The following is a 19,367-nucleotide window of genomic DNA, read 5'->3' as shown; positions in this document are numbered from 1 at the left end:
AAGACATTTGTCTCCCCCTGCCTCCGAGGGTGTCACACAGGCGCACGGATTCGCACAATGCTCCCGTTTTCAACCCTTCGATTTTTCCCGTTTCTGGTTTCCCGTTTCGCGGATTTTGCGTTTTCACCCTACACGGAGTCGCTCGACTGGAAACGCGGAGTGTAACTCGCGGCGCGAGGCCGAAAGGCCGTGAAAGGGTTTCTATATACCGGGACAACTGTTTTCGGCTTTATTTCTTTTAGTTTCTTTTTTTTCCTTTTTTTTATTCGCAGTAGAGCTCTTACGAAATATCGGCAGACTCGATACATTGTTCAGAACTCGCGACGAATGCCGTGTCGAATCCATTCAACGATAAATTTGAAGCTAGAAGGACGGAAAAAATGATAGTTTAATTACGGTATTTTATTATTGGTTAATTAATAGATTATGGATGTTTAAAATAAACTCTTAACTTCCTTTAATCTTCTTGGCTGAAGGCCTAATCAATTATTTTGGATATAAAATTGATTACAATTGCGCGCAATGATGTTATTTACTCTCAAGGATAGTGATATCGTTCGAGTCGTCGTTGTTTGCGATATTTTTTTTTTTTTTTTTCGCTTAGGCGATTAAGATTTCATAGTCCATCGAATTTAATGACACCGTTAAGATGAATCAATATTTATCGCTGCACGTTCGCTTGATTACGATCACGCAAAAGTTCCACAGATTACGAACTAATTGTCCGGAATAATTAAATGAAGAATTGAAAGGAATAAATTTCACGCTAAAAAAAGAAAAAGAAAATTATTAAACAATTACGAATTTTTATGAACATTTTACTTCAGTCGGTGTAACGAAAAGTTATAAAATTCATCGTAAAAATAATATATTAGGTATATTAGTTCCACCTGCGTATAAAGATCGTGAGATCGTCGCGAGCGGTAAAACTCAACGTGATTAAATTGATCACGGGCGCTAATTCATTTTGAAATAAATAAAGCCGATATACTCCGAGCCTTTCCGCTTAAATTGGGGATTTATTTCTTCAATCGCCTTCGCGTTTTCTCAAGTTTCCACGAGAAAGCATTTCGTCCGACCCTCGTTTCTTGCGCGTAGATTTCTTTGATCGCCGAGGACGTCGATTGCCGCGGAGAAGTTTCAGAACGGCGGTAAGGGGTACGAGAGCAGGGGGGGAGGAGGGGTGGCAAAGTCGTCGCGGTGGTGGCGGCGACGGTATAACTGCGACGGTGAAATTATTATTGGAGGATGAAATTTCTACAAGTTGGCGAAAGGCGATAGGGAGGGGGCGGAAAGCGAAGCGCGGAGGGACCCGGGATCGCGGGAGCGGTCAGCTTAAGAAAGACCGGAATTCAGAAGGGGGGGGGAGGCTTTGATAATTGCAATCCACTTCCTCCTCGGGATATAAGCCGTGGTGGTTGATGAGGGGAGAGCAGGACGGATCGTATTGGTCAGATGGAGGAGGGGTGAACGGTTCGATACCTTTTTTCTGAAATTTGCTATGGATCCTGGCTCGACGTCCCTTTTGTAAATAAATGACGAGGAAACAAAACGATCACGATTATTGCATCCGGCAGGGGCAGGATGGAATATGACAGGACGAAATAGGGATCATCCGCGAACTTGAATCTTAATATTTTTTTTTTTTTTTTATATAAATGTTTCTTTTAATTTTCTTTTTTTGTTTTTTTGGCGTGAAATTGGCGCATTAAACATTCGTTAATGTCGTTACTTTTTAAAAACGATTTTTTTTTTTTTTTGCGTTAAAAAGAAGACGTCTCGGCAAGATTCTTTCGGTTTACAAGTCAACATCCTCGGACGGTTTGCTCGCGCGATAACGAACGATAACGAAATATCCCTCATCTTTTGTCTATACGGCCGAAGACTGCCACCCTCGCGCCACGTTTTCTCCTTCGTTTTCAGGGCTCTTGGAAACCGCAAGATATTATTGATTTTTATACACATCCCCGTCACACCAGGGATGTTGACGTGTGCGAACGTGGGTGGACATTCGTTTTTCGAGCGTGTGTCTGTGTGTTTACGTAGAGAGGCAGGGGGGCTTGGGCCGTGTGTCATTTACTCATCGGTCGGTCGTGGCTCGGTGCGAAAGGGACGACGAGTTTCTTCCGCCTTTCCTTTTCAAACCGAACTCGACTCGGCCATCAAGCGAAAGGAAAACTTCTATATGGCGCAAGCGCCTTCGTATTCCATCGACTCGTGTGTTCCTTCTGATTGAAAATCGTCGTACCCGCTTTTCCTTTCGTTCGCTCCTTCCGTTCGATAACGTTCTGCCATCGAAACGGAAAAATAATGGTCCGCCGTAATTCGCTGTTGATTACAGAAAATAAAATGTCAGTAAGTTATTAAAATTACATTCTTCTTCTCTCAGTTTTCTACAAAGATAGAAATTCTCTGGATTGATAAAAATGTTTAAAGCGACGTAAAGGGAACTCAAAATAGACTGTTATTTCATTTTTAATCCGTCCACAGTAATAAAGAAAAATTTAATTCAATGAAGGGAACTTCTTTCACTGTTTGTTAGTTAAACTTGCACTTTTAAATGAGATAGAAAAATAAAATTAAAAAAAATACTATGAAAGAGAACTCCCGAGGGAGGGTGTGCGTATAATTTGTCAAATTTAACTTGTTTGAGATATCATTTGTCACCGCTTGTAAAAAGGCACCCTAGGAGCGTCACCCTTAAAAAATAAAACCGCCGTGTTGGCGGCAGTCTACCAGCCGCCCGTCGAGTTGCGGATCGGGTAACTCGATATCTTAAAACGTACGTTTGTAGCCGCATGTAATTCCGCCGAGTTCGAATTTCGATGCTTCGGTAAAGACACGAGAATGATCTCTGTATTTATTGGCATCGATACAAGCACCCGCAGTTAACGTATAAAATACATTCACCCCCGTTTGCAGAAGCGTAACGCTTGCTGAAATTATAAACGTAAAAGTTGCGCGGTTTTGATCGAACATATGAAAGCGTTCTGCGAAAAAGGAAAAGAAAAAGAAAGGTAACAAAAAGAAAATAAAAGAAAGGGAGAAAAAAAATATAACTTTTATTCCTAATATAATTTTTTCCTTTTTTCTCTTTTTTTTTTTTTTTTCTTCTTTTGGATCACACGCATATAAATAATTAAATTATTGCGATAATTTAAAACGCGTACGTGAGGAAAATAAAAGAAATATAAAATAATAAAAAAATAACGTGTCTCTTATTGTTTCACGCAGTCTTAATGTACCGAAAGAAAGTCTGCTGATAAGCCGCCTCGATCACATCGTGTGACTAGATCAGGTATAAGAATTTGTAAATTGTTTCCAAAATGACTAGATGTGCTAATTAATTCTCCTAATTTCACGAAATGTACACTCTGTACCGTATGCACTTGTCGAACGCGTACGCTTGTACGCCCCCGTTTTGTCACTGTATACAGGTTACACAGTTTAGTACACGTAAATGTATACTAATTATTCACGCTCGTATCGTTTACGTACGAAATACACTTAGCTTACGAGGTTCTTAATATAATCAATAATTTATATTAATGAACAATATATATATATACATAAAATATATATATATATATATATAGTTTGCATATCTTTGTTTGGGTTACGGTAAAATTTTGATTTTGCGCTCAATTACATTACGAAGGCAATGCTGATTTTGGGCATGCGAGCCAAGATTTCTTTCCAAACTCTGTTATAACTTTTCTTTTTCTTTTTTTTTTTTCTTCTTAGCTTTGCCATGTGTCGACATTTGTGGTTGAGTGATTACAATTAGCGATCGCGTGGAATTGTCCAATTATAAATTTAGACGTATCGTAAGCAAAAAATAAAGTTTAATTTGAAATCGATACAGAGGCAAATGATATACTTTTCATTACGAAGAATAATCATTTGCACGAATAAATCTTTGGTGCTCGATGAAGAGAGAGAGCAGCCACGTTTTCCACTTCGCGAAAATTTAACAAGTGTATAAATATATTTCCAAATAAAATTTACGTCTCGGCAAATTAATTGTAAACGATATGAGAGTATTATTCACTCGATGATCGCCAGATTGTGTCGGCGTTTGAAAATTCCTCGCGCAAAATTCGCCTGTAAATATCTGAATCTGATACTTTGAGTCCGGTGACCGTTGCTTCGCTTCTACCGAATTTGCACCAAAGAAATTAATTCGCGTGATCCGTGACGATCGCTCGTTGTTATCCGGAAATGGTTGCAGCCGCGCGCGCGAAAGAACCACTTTCCCCGACGTAGTCCGGATTTTTGTTCATCCACCCCAAGCGATAATAATTAAAATCGGCATCCCCGGCGCGCCGCGCACGGGCCATTAAGTGCACAATACGCGTATCTGCATGGGACACAATTAAGACCGGGGTCGAGGTAGAAGCCGTTTTGCATGGACGTGCGTGTTTCACGTGTCATCGTCGCGCGCACGTGGGGGGCAGGAAAAATAGGCGATCGCCGGGGTAAAAGCGGAGGTAGGAGCGGTAAGGGTGGAACAGGCCGTGTCCTCTTCTCTTCTCCACCCTTGAATTTCGTTTCGTTCTCGGACTTTTTGGGGGAAAAAACCCCCGTCAAGGTCGCGACCTCCTTCCCTCCTCTCTGACCTCCTCGCCAGAGGGGTGACCAGATGGTGGAGGCCCGTTTGTCCGGGCCCATCTCGTCGGCACGACAATACCGGCTAAAAATTCCTTTTTCCCCAACAAAAATCGCTCTCTCATTCTCTCCGTCCGGCAGACCGTTTCGACTCCTTTCTACTTCATCTTTCCTTCTTTCTCTGTCTCTCTTACATCTACACCCTCGATGGATTTGCGTAATGGCCGATCTCTCTTTCCTCCCCTAAGTCATATTAATGCGCGCGTGTGCGCATACTAATTCAGATGAATTTTTCGGCAACGACCGGCATCGTTGCGTTGCGCCCCGTTAAACGACGCGGTTCTCGAATTTCAGCTGCGCGGGGAAAAACTTTTATGGCCCCTGAGACAAAAACCGGGCTCGTGCTATGGAAATCACCCCGGGATAAATCATCGCCGTTCTCCGACAGCGGCCTGAATTTCGCATTACCAGAAACGCGAGCGCCGAATGTTGCACTCCAGTGAGAACCGACGTGACAATACCCGGTCGTTACTCATCGTCTTGCACGTCACTATTGACAGCGGTTTTACGACGTGTAATTTATTTTTTTTTTCTTTTCCTTGCACATGCCGTCGCTTATCGAGTTAAATTTTCAGAAGCGCGAGTAACTGCAAAGCCAATTATCGCGGTTATTTATTAAACGCCTCTGCCATCTGTGCAATGTTAAAAAATATCTAAATATAGTTATTTTCGAATTTATGTAAATTAATCGACATCTGCGCTTCTTCGCAATACATATTCTCTCTGTTATATTTCTCAACGATAATATATTACGTTTTAGGGGAAAAAAAAAAAAAAATAAATTTAGTAGTTCAATTAGAGAGCAAAAAGAGTAGAATTTTTTTCTTCCGATAATTTTTTAATTAGAATTATTTGCGCGACAAATATTGCTCGGTAAGTAAAGAGACAGGGATTGCACTGAGTAAGCAGGGTTATTATTTTACGATAGAGCAAGGGCGACGTCGTGTGGGCGGAAATGTATCGTGCATGTTTGTTCATCGTGAAGGGATGGGCGCGCACCGGTGTGCCGCCAGAAACGTGTATTTGGAAAGCTAGGCAGGTCAGAACGGCTGCACGCCTAGCAATCGAGAATATGGTCATTGCGGCAACAGCTGTTCCTTCGAGCGTTTCGATCGAGTTCGAGCACAGACGAGGAAGCTGCCGCCGCGAGTATTCCGCGACGCGTTCGAAACTACCCAGCGCGGCCTTTGTCGATTATACAATTCTAATTAACATTCCTGACTAGCAAATCTTCGAGACAAACGACAATTTTTCACGAGCGTTCGCACGTTCCAGCTACTTCTGTTCCCTCCGGAAAATTTTTCAGAAAACAGGCAATAATTTAAAACCGTCGCTTCCACGCGGAAGCCATTAAAACACATATTGCGCCTCGTAAAACAATCATATTTCTAATACGAGAGATAACTCGGAGATAAATATTTATAGGACATTTCCGCGAAACGATTTCGCGGCTACTTGCAACTTATTCCCCGATAAAAAGAGTCTCGCGATCGCGATCGTTACCAAAAGGGAAAGAGATCGGCCGTCCCGCGGTCGAGAGAAAGAAAGAAACGTCGACGGTCACACCTGACGGAAAGCACGTTTAATACAACAGCGATAGACCGGCCCCGTTACATTCGGATACAATATATCTCGTCGAGACCTGCGTGATAACGAAGGAAGTTCGCGTTTCTCAAGCTGCAAAGGCACGAGGTTCGAAACAGCTTTTTCAAGGAGGAACTTTTTATCTTTTCTTTTTTTTTTTTTTTTACTTCTCGGACTCGACGGTCCGCGGCATTTACCGACTAGGCTAGTAAACTCTTATTGTTATATAATTCCAGTGTGCTATATCTTCTGCGTGTAGCTCATATAATATATAAATCCCGGGGAGGGGCCGTTCGTCGAATATTCGTGAGGAATCGAGCTTGGTCGTTTTCGCGGCCCTCTCGCCCTTAGACGGACAGGGCGGGAGGGGCCGATCGTTATATTGATATATCCGCGGAACATTTGCGAGACGCGCGCTACGTCTCATCGTTATAAGTTAATAGTTACTTTTAAAGTCTATGTAATGCGTTGGCTGTGTATACGATTGTACTTTTTGTTGCGGGTTATACTGTGTCCACCCCTGAGTTGGTTGGCGATTCTTTTTTTTTGCACATTTGATACCCCAATACCTTCCGTTCGCCATCGTATCACGCTTCTCGCCCTCCCGGCTGGCCGCGCGTCGCGACTTTAATTAGCGACCGCGCCGCCTAATTAGCCCGACGATTTCGCGGAGTCTTAGCGTACTCTGCGCGTGCATGATAAATACTTCTTTAAACTTTTCTCTATCTCTGAGAAAACTCTGCTTATCTCCACGTAGTTTCTATATATTTATATATAAAATATTGACTAGAACAGTCGCGAAAAGAAATGCTGATTAAAGACGATAGGTTTAATTGCCGATCGATTTTACGCGCGAGTTTTATTTTTTTATCTCTTTTTTTCTTTCCCTATCTCTCTCTTTTTTTTTTATTCTTCTTTGAGTTTCGCTTGAGCAGAAGCAAAATCGATATGCTAAAATTGTGAAAAGAAGAAAAAAGAAAACCGACGAAATAAAATGCGGAGAGAAAGAACTATTCTCGATGTCGAGAAGCCTATCGCGTTTAAAATAGGAACTTTGTTAATCACCCGTTCATATTTTAGTTACAATTAAGTATTTACAAGAATATATAACGAGTATGTTCCCTATACTTAGAACAATAATAACAATATCGGCTCGTTATTTTTTCTGGAAAGTTTTCCCTTCCTTAGGAAATCGTTTCGGTTTGCTAAAATTCGTCGCCGAGAACCATTTCGAAATAAAATGTATAAGCGAGTTCTGTTGCTTCGGGATGATCCCCCCCGTACTTCGAATATACGAGTCGACGTGTTACGAAAAAAGAAAAATCGAGGAAATCTTGCGTCATGGCAACAAGCGTTTTGAAACGAAATACCGCTAGACGAGATTACTTTTTTTTTTACAAATATAATATTGCACAGTAGATGGAATTTTTTTTAAACTGCAATTAATATCTAAAATAATAATTAAAAAATTTTTTTAGCACGAACATATATTTTTTTATAGACGTTTAATAATTTTAAAATTATAGTTAATTCATTATTAATATTATTCTTTATAAAAAATATTAATAAAAATATTGTTTATTAATATTATCAATACTTGCTGCGAGATTAGCTTTGAGAATGATAAATAATCTCGTCCGGCCGATATCGCGTTTTCGTTCTGTAAATTCGTAGCACGGATAATCGAGAAGGGCTCGCTTAAGTCGATAATAGAAAAAGGCTGCAAAAATCGCTAAAGTTACATAAAAATCAATGGAACGTCAAAGTTATTAAAGTGCGAATAACACTTGCCGTCTAGCTGCTCGTCTTACACGATAAATAGGAACCGATACCACGTGCTCGGATCGCAGATGCAGATGCCACCGTTTTTTTCCGTTCAATATGCAAACGCGACGTAATGCGATCGCAAATTAAACTCAGGCGGGAGTTAGGGTGAAGGAGGCGGTCAGGATGCTGCTGATTCTAGATTTCACCGGCAAATAGACCAAAGCCGGCGAGAATCTCTTCGCCGAGCTCGACTCGGCGCCCGCTTGTATCAGATTTTGCTCCTCGATGAGGAACGGCTGCATGATAGTCTTGTCGGAGTTCGTGTCCTGCGGCGTTGCGTAACAGGCCGGCATCTTCTGCTTGTTCGCGACGTCCTTCAGGGTCTTGCTAAGCTCGGCGATCACGCTTTCCGTTGGGTCGCCTATCGTTTTGTGGTCCTTCCGCACGTGCTTCTTGATGCGATTCAGATTCGTCGTCGCGTAGCCGCACTGTGCGCACTTGTACACACCCTGGGGCGTCACTTGCACGGTAGTCTCGTCCTGCCGCTGGTTCCTCGGCTCGTGCGCGCTCCGCTCGGTTTGCGGGCTGCATCTCGCGCGGTCGTTTTTCGTATCCTGATCCGGTCTCTCCTTGAGGTCGCTCGTCTTGATGTCGCCGTCCGCTCGGAAGCTGTTTATCAGCGGATGCTGGAACGATAACAGAGAGGGGAACTGATGCTTGGCGAGCAGATGCTGATGAAGCAGCTCCGGCTGCTGGAAGTCGTGCGAGCAGATCGGGCACTGGAGCGCGCGGTCCACCTCGAGATTCTCCTGCGAGTTCACGTGGGACCGCTCGTGGAGGAATAGGAAGGGCAGCACGGGGGTCGTAAAGTTGCAGTAGCCGCAGCGGTAATTCTTCAGCTGCTCCTCGGACGAGGAGCCGAGGAGATTCGACAGCATCTGATTTCCTAGACTCGTGTAGTCGACGGTCTTCACCTGCTGAGCGACCTCGAAGCCGTTAGGGATCTTCAGGTTCGTTTGCTGCGTGTTCTTGGCTAATGCGGCGCTTCTGCCGCTCGTTCTGGACGTCGTTTGATAATGCTGCTCGAATTCGCGCCACTTGTCGATCCCCGCTTTACCGTGATCGCTCGTTAGATGTGCCTTCAGCCATTTGCTGCTGCGGAACCTTCGACTGCAGAGCGGACACACCTCGGTGAAATGCGTGAAATATTTGTGACTGAGATCGCCTAATTGGTCCGGTTTCAACGTCGAGTCCTCGGCGCCGGAAGTATCGTAGGATTCCTGCTTGGTCGACGCCGCGCCCGCCGACGTATTCTCGTCGATGATCCCGTGGGTGTTGTGCTTGTGCACTCGCAAAAAATACTTGCTGCACAGCTCCTTGTTACAGATGTTGCAGATGACACCGCCGATCTGCGCGCCGTTCTCGATCTCGATGCCGTGCATTCTCTGCATGTGCGTCTTCATGAAATACTTGTTGCACAGCTCCTTGTTACAAATCTCGCAGTAGCTCGACGTCGGGGTGAGCAACGTCGTCTTTCTCTCCGTCGTCGTCGTCGTCGTCGTTTGTCCGCTTTGACTGGTCGGCGTCGAGCTGGCAGAAGAGGCGATCACCGTCGGCGGCAGCGTTGGCAGAGTTATGGCGTTCGATGCGATAGGTTGATGTTCCTCGCTTATGTGTTTTCTCAATGCGTCTTGGTTTGGATAATCCTTCTCGCAGAGCGTGCAGAAAATAGTCGAGTTCGCCGCGGGTGATTTCTGCGGCGACGATGCTTCGTCCCCGGCGACGCCGTGCTCGGTCGCCATATGGACGCGCAGGGCCGACCTCGAATCGCATTCTCTGCCGCAGACGGTGCAGGATCCCTTCGCGGAATCCAGGCCGTTCAGCTGCATGATCATGGTCTGCAGCTTCTGAAGATCCTCCGAGATCGAGTCCGTACGCTGGTCGGCGCAGTCGAGATCGTATTCCTGCTTCGGCGAGCCTCGTTCCTCGCTCTCGTGCATCTTCCTGCAGTGCGCCTGATACAGCTCGATAGTCTGGAAGCGAATGTCGCAGGACTTGCATTCGTGCTCCTCGCCGCCGCGGTCGTTGGATTCCATGCTCGTCGCGGTAGCCTCGGACACGATCAAATTTAGGGGACTGGTCTGCACCTGGTGCCAGGTTGCCGCCGTGCCGGGATTGCCCGGCGACTTTTCGTTGTCTTGCACGACGATGCCGTGCCGCTTCATTTTGTGCGTCCGTAGAAAGTACTTGTTGCAGTATTCCTTGCAGCAGATCTCGCAGAACGCGTCGGGATTTATGACGCCCAGGTGACGCAATAGATCGGCGCTGAAGCCGGACTCGCGCGCTTGTTGGATAGATTGAGGCGAGAGGTGCCTCGGCGCCGGCATGAAGGTCGCGTCTTCCTGTTCGACGCCGTATTCCTGCTTTAGAAGCATCTCCATGCCGCCGGGGCTGTCGTGCGGCGTCACTTGGTCTTCCTCGCCTTGCGGCAGGGAAATCTGCTGACCGTCCGTTTGCTGATCCATCGGCGACTCGTTGTGCGTTTTCGGTTTCGGCTTCTTCGTTGTGTCTTCGGGGCGAAAACGTTTCTGCGGCGGAGTCGCCGGCGGCTCCAGTTTCACGCTTGCGTTACCCGCGTGAAAATTCGCGGCACTGAACACGCCACCGACGACGTTGGAGGAATCCATAACCGCGGTCGGCGCCGGCGAGTCGACGTATATCCCGTGCTTGTTGGCCTTGTGCGTCTTCAGGAAATATTTGTTGCAGAACTCCTTGTTGCACAGATCGCAGTACGCGTCCGGGTTGAAAATCTTAACCGGCACGGGACCGAGGGGGGTTCTAGAAAGCTGAGGATCGGTCAGGGGAAAACTCGGCAGGGGTAGGTATTGCGCGAGGGCGCCCGGGAAACTCGAGAGCGCCGGCAAATGATTGGTCATTGTGACGATCTGATTTACCGGGCCGCCCGGCCACGACTCGTCGCCCTGCGGCTGCATCTGCGCGTGCGATTGCACGTGAGGCTGGCTACCGGGCGCCAGCCACGTGGTCGCGAAGTTCTTAACGCTTAGGAGACTAACGGGGCTTTCGTTAGCCGGGTCCAGCTGCTGCGCCGGCTCTATCTTGATGGCGACGGCCGACGTCGCCTGGCTCGCGCCGCCGTGCTCGCTGTCCACGTGGACGTTGAGCGTCTCGTCGCTGTCGAAGAGCCGGCCGCAGTGCTGGCAGCGGCACTCGTTGTTCAGATTCTCGTCTTTCGACGACGGCGAATGGTGATGGTGATGGTGGTGGCGGTGGTGGTGTTGTTGGTGGTGATGGTCGTTGCTCAGCAACGACGATCGCGACGACGGCTTACCTTCGACGTCCTCATCCTTGCACTCGTCCTCGCGCGCGTCCTCGTGCACCCCCACGACACCGGACGACACTCTTACCGGCGTAGTCTGCTTCCGACGTTTCTTAGGCCCGGCGTCAGCGAGGTCGCCGCGAACGCGCTTCCAAACGTCGCGCTCGCCGCAGCTCGAACCGTCGCTGTCCAGCTCCGTCGTCTCCGCCGTCGTCATGGGTTCGTGCGACGATACCGCGCTCGACATCTTGACGGGTCTCACGCACCCAGCCAGCTTTCCCTCAGATCTTGCCCGTCTATCGAAAAAGAAACAGAGAAATTTCTCGCGCTTAAAAAGTTATAAAAGAACAATCCTGGCGCTTGGCAATGTTTTCGAGAAAAAGAAACTCCCGTAGATAATTTTTTTTATTAAATTTGTCTCACTTGATTTTTAATTGGCTTCGAAATAATTTTAATTAATACTAAATCGACATTGTTTAAATTTTTATTCGACGGAGTAACTAATTTCAAAATTGTCACGCGAGAGAAATTCTGAAAACAGTGAACGGAGGAGTAATTTTTACTAAAACGCAAACGTGAACAACGAATACATTGCCGCGCCAGAGAAAGGAGAGCTGCAAATCTTCGTTAAAGGCGACATTAATTCAGGCAGATCATAATGATTTTGCCCGACCGATGCGAAGGGAATGAGGGGAGGGGGAGAAGGAAAAGCTTTGGGGTCGGCTAACGAGCACTTCGTCTGCAGGAAGACGCACGCGAAACTTGACGAACGAGACATAGTGAACGAGACACCCTCGCTCGCGCAGCGATGGACATGCGGTCTCGAAAAAGGGAGACGCGGGATATCGGGCGGGGGGGTAGAGGGGGGGAGGGGAACGGCAGGGTGGACACCCTCCCATGACTCATATTATAACGTCCACCCCACGTATTCAGGGAATTCGGAGGATAGTACGAATATGCATTTCAGAAAGCGCGGCGTAATTACTAATTCAGGATGACAGCCTTGTATCGCGAATGTAATGTAAGTGGACGATACGCGGTCAGTGAACCTTGAATGATATTCTGCCGTTACGTCCGGCCGTGCGTGATATACGCGTGAGAAAGATCGCGTGAGCTGTGCGTGCACAAGTTCGAAAACATTTCAGCGCAATGATTCTAATGCTTACGCTCCCCGTTGTCCGGCGTCGCGGAGGGAAAGAAAGTTGTTAGATAAGTTTTCATCGGGTGTACTTTTAATATTTTACATTTTAACGCGGTCGTCGTGAATATGATTTAATTTTATTTAGTTAACGTTTACGTAGGAGATATTTTATTATTTTATTTATTTTATTTCTTTTTTTATTTTTTATTTTTTTTTATCGATTATTATTTATCGACGATTCGACTCGGACTAATTGAATTATTAATTGAATTAATTATGCCGAAGTTCGTCGAAGTTGATCGACGAATCCGTCAACGAAATGGTTTTTGCATTTATTAATGCTCGCGCAGGTTTTCTCTTCCGACGTTTGAGGAATTCCACGTGGAATGTTAAAATAATAGGTACGATGCAACCAAATGATTTCGTTAAATTCTCACCCGCGAGATACACAGGTCTTCGTGCTTCAAACGTCTTCGTTTCATCACCGATGACCTGTGAAGATAGCTTCCGCGTAGAAACATGACACCTCAAGAGCCGTACGTCGTCGTCGTCGTGAGTCACGTCGTCGTAGTCTCATCACGTATCTCTCTCTCTCTTTCTCTTTCTTTCTCGCGATTACGAAAAACTTTGCGACACTTTGCAGAACTCAAAACAGTCCACGACGAGTAATCGTCTCTTTTTCAAGCCGCGACCGCCGTTATTGGCACGTGGCGTCACCGAGGGTGAGTGAACTACGTAAACTTGATGTCGCTGGTCAACTTCACCCTCTCCGGCGAGAATATTTCCATTTTTCGAATCGCGGTCCCTCTCTTCGCGAAAAAAAAAAAAAAAATCGAGATCGCTGCTCAAAACTTTTCCGTACAACATCGATCGGCGAAGTTCGCGAAGAAATAAAACGTCCACAGTAATGATACCGACGAAAACATAATAACGTTCAAACGCAACTGGACGAGAGATCGAAAGAAAAAAAAAAAAAACAGAAAAGAAAATTAAATAAATAAATTAAAAAATATACGCGACGGGATTTAATCGAGATCGAGAGATTCAGGTATTTCGCGCGCCTGATCTCGAGACCCTCGGCAGCTTTGAATTCTGCCGCGTTACTGTTAGGTATAGTCACGGTGTTCTATGAAGGGTCTGTCATGTCGTTTTCACGTCCCTACCACCTTTCGAAGCCGCGATACAAATCTCCCCACTCCGCTTCGTCATCCCTGTACTTCGCTGCATTCTGCGGGTAGATGATTTCCGAATTTATTCGAGCACGTTAAGAATAATGCGCTCGTGTCGAGAATATTTCAGGAAAAAAAAGGACTTTAAATTTTTACCGTCTTCGTTTTGCATGCGACGTTAATTAAACAACTCTCGCCGCGCCTGAACTGTTTCGCGAGAATCTCACGCGGTATTATTTTTTTACGGAAAATTCGCAATTTGCTTTTCTAAGAATTTAGCTGGACGCGACTTTTCTCTCGTCTCGGCTTTAATATCTGACAATTAATTTAATAACACTTTTGTCTACGCGTAGGTGTTATGAAATAAATGAGTTTACTTTTATCGGAGGATATTAAACTTCGGTGAATCAAACGTGCGCAGATTACAAAGTTTGTTGAGACGTTTCGTGATATAGGATTTATCGGTGACACATGTACCTGTTCAGTGCAACCAGATAAACACGAGGATTTTTATATTTTCGATAAAACTTCGTGCTAATAATAAATAGTGTCGTAACACGTATTTTATTGTTTTCATCATTATTAGTAGAAATCGACAGAAAAAAAAAGAAAAAAAAAAGGGAAAAGAAAATTTTTCGTGATAATGGACAAACAGCAGGAGAGATAAAACTGATAATAATCACATTCTTTCGCGTCTTAGTCAAAGTCCATTGAAACGAAGACGTTTTATTTGATGATGCAGAGATATGCAAGCAGAACCGTATTTCCTTCCGATTCTATCTTTACCTCCCGTATCGTTTTACAACTTGCATGCGAGACGAATTGCTTACTGAATTGCTGAATGATAAATTGTTCTTCGTAAATCGACGATACATTCCATTTTTAACAGGTGATTGGAAAAAAATTTAATTGACACGACATAGATGGAAGAATTATAAAAAATTAAAATAAAAAATTTGTCATTTCAGAAGTATACGATACAATTTATTAATTTTTTTTTTTTAGTTATATTTTCTGACGACTTTTAATTTAATTTATTAATTTTTTTTTAAATTATATTTTCTGACAACTTTTAATTTAATTTATTAATTTTTTTTTTTAATTATATTTCCCGACAACTTCTAATTTAATTTATTAATTTTTCTTAATCGATTAATAAAGCTGCTAATTAATTTCGGCAAGTAATTAAGTAGACTGAAATACAATTAAGCACCAAAACGCAACGATCGTCTCGCAGAGTTTGTTTTTCGTTTTCGATGTGTTAAAAGAACAGCGGATATTATTCGCAGTTGTTGCATGCGCGCGTGTCTATGGGACGGAAATTGGATTACGCGAGGGTTGTAAAGCAATCGCTGACGCACGTCAAAGCGAGAGATAGGTAGAGGTAAAGTACCGGGGGTAGAACCGAGGGAACCGCGGAACCCGCGTACTTTACGCAACCTATGACAGATTTTCCAAAAATACGCGTAAATACGCCCGTATGTTCGCGCGAAGGCAGGAGGACATTGTGGAGGCTCACCGTCGAAATCGGATGAATGGGAGAAGGGGCGGGTGAGCCGGAGCGATGGGGTAGTTTGTCGCTCGCGAAAGGATATCGGCGAAAAACACGTCGTTGGAAGTACAAAGAAAGGAAAGAGAGAAAGGGGGAGATAAAGAAAGATACAGAGAGAGAGAACCGATACGGAACAAAACTTATTGCAATATTATTACGCGCGTATCCGTGCCCGGCAGATTTTCTTTAACTCGTGTGGGTGGGATACACAAACGGCGTGGGTGTCGAACGACAAACAACGTTGCACCCCCGCGAAATAATGGATGAACGCACGTCAAGGGTATTTTCGTGGGGCGCTCTCGTTTCAGCCTGACTGATGACGGCAAAATTCATCAGCGGTTCAATAATTCTAATAAAGTATGAAATGGAATTGACGCAGAACGAGAAACGACACGTCGCGCTGCCGAGCGCTCGACGGAAGTATCAAAGGATTTTATACGCCCGGGGACCGTATCAAATCGCAACTCTGTTACGTAACCCATTGGCATTGATTGCTACATTTTTAAGCTGTGAAACTCGCGGTTTCTTTCACACGTCGCTGTTGATTAAATTGCCGAAAGGCCAAGAGTCACGTTTCTTTATATTTGAAACGGTACAGTTTCTTCTTCGTTTTGTTTTATATCTTTGCTTGGAAAAATTTGCATTCTTTCAAACTTCGTACCGTGTCAAAGAAAGATAATTGTGCTCGCGCGATGGACGTAATACCCGACGACACTTGTTCTAAGGGCTGATTAAAACAAGCGCGAAAGCAGGTCGGCGAAAGTAAGCGAGAGACGGCGAATCAATCGAACCTAAGGCGAAGCAATAAAAGCCCGGGGACATCAAACGGACCCAGATATAAAGCGGGAAAGAGAAAGAGAACGGAATCAATAACGGGTATGGACAGTGAATTATGAAAGCCTCGTGGCTCTTTTTCGCGAAAAAAAAAAAAAAAAAAAAAAAAAAGGAGTCGAAAGAAAAGCTCCCGCGAACTTTTGGCGTGGATTGGCTCGATGCTCGAACTTACACGCGTGTCTATGTGCGTACGCACCGCGTGGGCGTGTGCGGGATACACGCGGGTTCCGTTTACGTGTGATTTTAGTAGAGGCCTATTGATCGAGCGGCGAACTTCGGCGGTCCGCACACGCGCATAAGTCTTCCCGTAAACAAGACAAATATCATCGCGTCAGTCCCTGAAAATCCACCCGCGCACCCTCGTCCCTCTTTCTCCCCTCCCCCTCCCCGCCCCCGATATCCCGAAATATCTATCCGACGCGATTCGCCGCCGGTTTTTCTCTCTCTCGAGCCTGAAGCCAGTTGACTTTGGCTGAAATGTCGCTGCTGACAATTACGGAGGAATTAATGTTCTAAAATAGAAAATTGTAGCGCTTTTTTTTTTATACTTTTCTAATTATGTGACTTTTGCAGAAATAAATTTAGCTGACAACCCTCGTCGGATTCAATTTTTTTTTTTTAATTAATTTAAGAGAACATGTACGCACATCGTTTAGCTATTTATCAAAAATTAGTCTTCGGTTGTAATTAATGCTATCGCGATTTGATTGTTAGCTTACATGACGGCATGTAACTTTAATTTAAAGACGTCGTGTCGTAATTAATTTCCCACAAATTTCAGCAACTTAATATTTCACCTTTCTCATCCGATACTTTTATCATTTATTATTGACAAGTGCGTAGCAGCGTTAAAAAAAAATTCTAAATTTTTCGCTTTATATTTAAAATATTCAATGAATAGATCATAATAAATTCGCGGTTTTGTGAAAAAAGATTTCCCATCGATCAACATCTTTAGGCTCGTACGTGCACGGTAAGAAAATCACGAAGGCCTGTCGGAACGTCTTAAATCATAAAATTGATCGAGGAGTTACGTATAGCGGTCGGCTCACTCGGCGAAAGCTCCCGCAGGAATCTATTCCGGTATGGTAAAAGGTGTGATTCGCATAAAGGTGGGGATCGCGGAAGGTCGGATCTGCGCAATGCGTGTCGCCGGATGAACCACGTGGAGTATTCGCATGCAAAAGACGTCGCGGCGAGAGCGAACCCGGTCGGTTGGTACTTTCAGTTCACCCTGATAAGGGAACGGTGCGGTATCGTTTACGCACATTCCGATCGGCGATCTAAAACGAGAAAAATTCGCGCGACACGCGATCGTCGCCGGAAAAGCGATCGGATCGAACCGGATGTAAAGATCGTTCCGACGATTCGAGTAAAAACGGGGTTTATTCCATTATCTCGTTTTTATCGCGACACTTGCTTTTATCAAGCCACCTCCGCCGATTATAGTAATTCAACGTGATGGACGGCTAAACTTTTTAAATCGCGAGAAGATTACCCCGTGCGTGTACGTGCGATAGCATCTGTCATTTGAGTATCGAGCGTTTCCAGGAAAAACCACCCGATTAAATCTGCAGCGAGCAATGTTTGCACAAGATTCGAATTTTTTTAGACACTAATTACTTCGGGAAAAAAAAAAGAAAAAAAAAACAGGGAAAAGAAATTTTGTCGCTTCGATATCTATTTCTTTTATCAGTGTCGATAAAGCGCGGCAATTCAAATAAGCGAAAACCACGCTCGGTACGAGCCCCGTTACATACGTGGTAACAGCCGAACGCAGATGAATCCTAATCGCCAGGAACGAAAGGTTGAGACTCACCGTGATCAGCAGCGCGATGCGCGGATGCGAAACCATCCTAGAAAATCGCGGTACGCCGACGGTCCCTCGTTACTATCCATTTGTTAAGCACCCGGCGAGGTGGTTTCGGACGTGCGTGCCGGCGATAACGCGACGATAACACCACTTTGTTCACCGCGCACTGAAAAGCCGCGAGGAGGGTCGGAATGATCGGTAGTTCGCGCGCCGTACCGTTGGCGAAGGTGGCGATAATTAAGGAGCGAAACGGAAAAAAATAGAAGAAAGATATATCATGGCGGCGCGCGACGATACGGGGTAGAAGAAGAATCGCCCGCGGCCTCGGCTACTTACTATTGTTTTGACCATCGTGCCACGATGGCGGCCATACTTGATATGAGAAAGTATCCCCCACATTGTCCGCGACCATCCACTAATTCCCCCATACACCCCCGCGCTGATTCAACCCTCCAGCCCGCCGTAGCCCGCCGCAACACCCCCCCGCGTTACCCGCGTTCTACGATTCAACGTTCCCTCCCTTACGGAGTTACCCCTCTGCCTGCCTGACCGCCCGTCTTCAGCCACCCCCTCGCGTCCTTTCAAAGTCAGGGCCGACGCCTTTCTGCGAGCGCACAGGCTTTCTTCCTTTTCATCTTATTCCCGAGTTTCCTTTCATTTCGTTTATGTATTTATTGCCGAGGAAAATAGCCGTTTTTACTTTCTCCGATGCATAAAAAAAAATAAAAGTTTTTTTCTTCCTTTTTTTTTTATCTAAATTAAGAGAAATAGGAAATTTGTTAATTATTAATATTCTTTTGGACTAGATAAAATATGTTTATGAGCGGATAGTAATAATTTTTTTATCTGTCGTTAAATACGATTGAAATAATTAAAGCAACGTTGAAACTGTTCGACAAATCAATTTTATTTCCATAAAGAATATTTAATACGCGAGAAGGAGAAGGTACAAGTGTAATCCAGCTGTGGGTGGTGAAACGCGGTTCGTTATATTTATTTTCGCGTACAGAAAAATAGCAAAAGTCATTAAGCGCGGTAAAAAAAAAAAGCTCAGGGACTCGAATGACGGCCAGCCATCACTGTCATGAAGCTCCTTCGTCAAGGCACTTCCTCCTCTTCCGAAGTACGCACCTGCACACACGTGCGTTGAAAAAAAAAAGAGAGAGAAAAAGAAAAAAAAAGCACGCGCGTGCGGGTAAATACGAACACACGCGTACGCGTACGTGTGCACGCATACAATCGTGAAGAACGTCGTCCTCGCGACCCAGCACGAGCAGTCTTTTACCCCAGTTCACAGTTCCCCTCGGGTAACACCGAGGTCTTTTGAGGGGATGGAAGGGCGGGGGCGTCGGAGCGAAAGGGAAAGGGGATTCGCCGAGGGGTGGTGGGAGAGACGAGAGAGGAGAGGAGCGGGTGAAAAAAAAAGAAAAAAAAAGGAAAGAAAAAGTGGAAAAACCGGGTGAAAGGAAAGAGAGAAACGAATAGGGTGGCACTTTTACTGG

General features: G+C 45.0%; 2 protein-coding genes across 3 annotated transcripts in view; one reads left to right on the top strand and one right to left on the bottom strand.

The window, feature by feature from the left end:
• Positions 1-19,367, top strand: part of Qm (geranylgeranyl pyrophosphate synthase quemao) — a 36,380-nt gene that overhangs the window by 7,901 nt on the left and 9,112 nt on the right. The gene's annotated exons all lie outside the window — the stretch shown is intronic.
• Positions 4,589-18,423, bottom strand: LOC139110583 (zinc finger protein 423). The gene is made up of 2 exons (XM_070670415.1): positions 17,872-18,423; positions 4,589-11,652 (listed from the first exon to the last, which is right to left on the bottom strand). Exon 2 carries the CDS (start codon positions 11,601-11,603, stop codon positions 8,169-8,171), a length of 3,435 nt encoding a protein of 1,144 aa, XP_070526516.1. The 5' UTR covers positions 11,604-11,652; positions 17,872-18,423; the 3' UTR covers positions 4,589-8,168.

Source organism: Cardiocondyla obscurior, linkage group LG21 (genome assembly GCF_019399895.1).
Source record: "Cardiocondyla obscurior isolate alpha-2009 linkage group LG21, Cobs3.1, whole genome shotgun sequence".
Lineage (NCBI taxonomy): Eukaryota > Metazoa > Arthropoda > Insecta > Hymenoptera > Formicidae > Cardiocondyla > Cardiocondyla obscurior.
The sequence above is the reverse complement of the archived record's forward strand: the minus strand, read 5'-3'. Positions and strand labels throughout refer to the sequence as shown.

Bases quoted from the DNA above. Each gene is read 5' to 3' on its own strand.
- LOC139110583 (XM_070670415.1), bottom strand. From the start codon at position 11,603: ATGTCGAGCGCGGTATCGTCGCACGAACCCATGACGACGGCGGAGACG.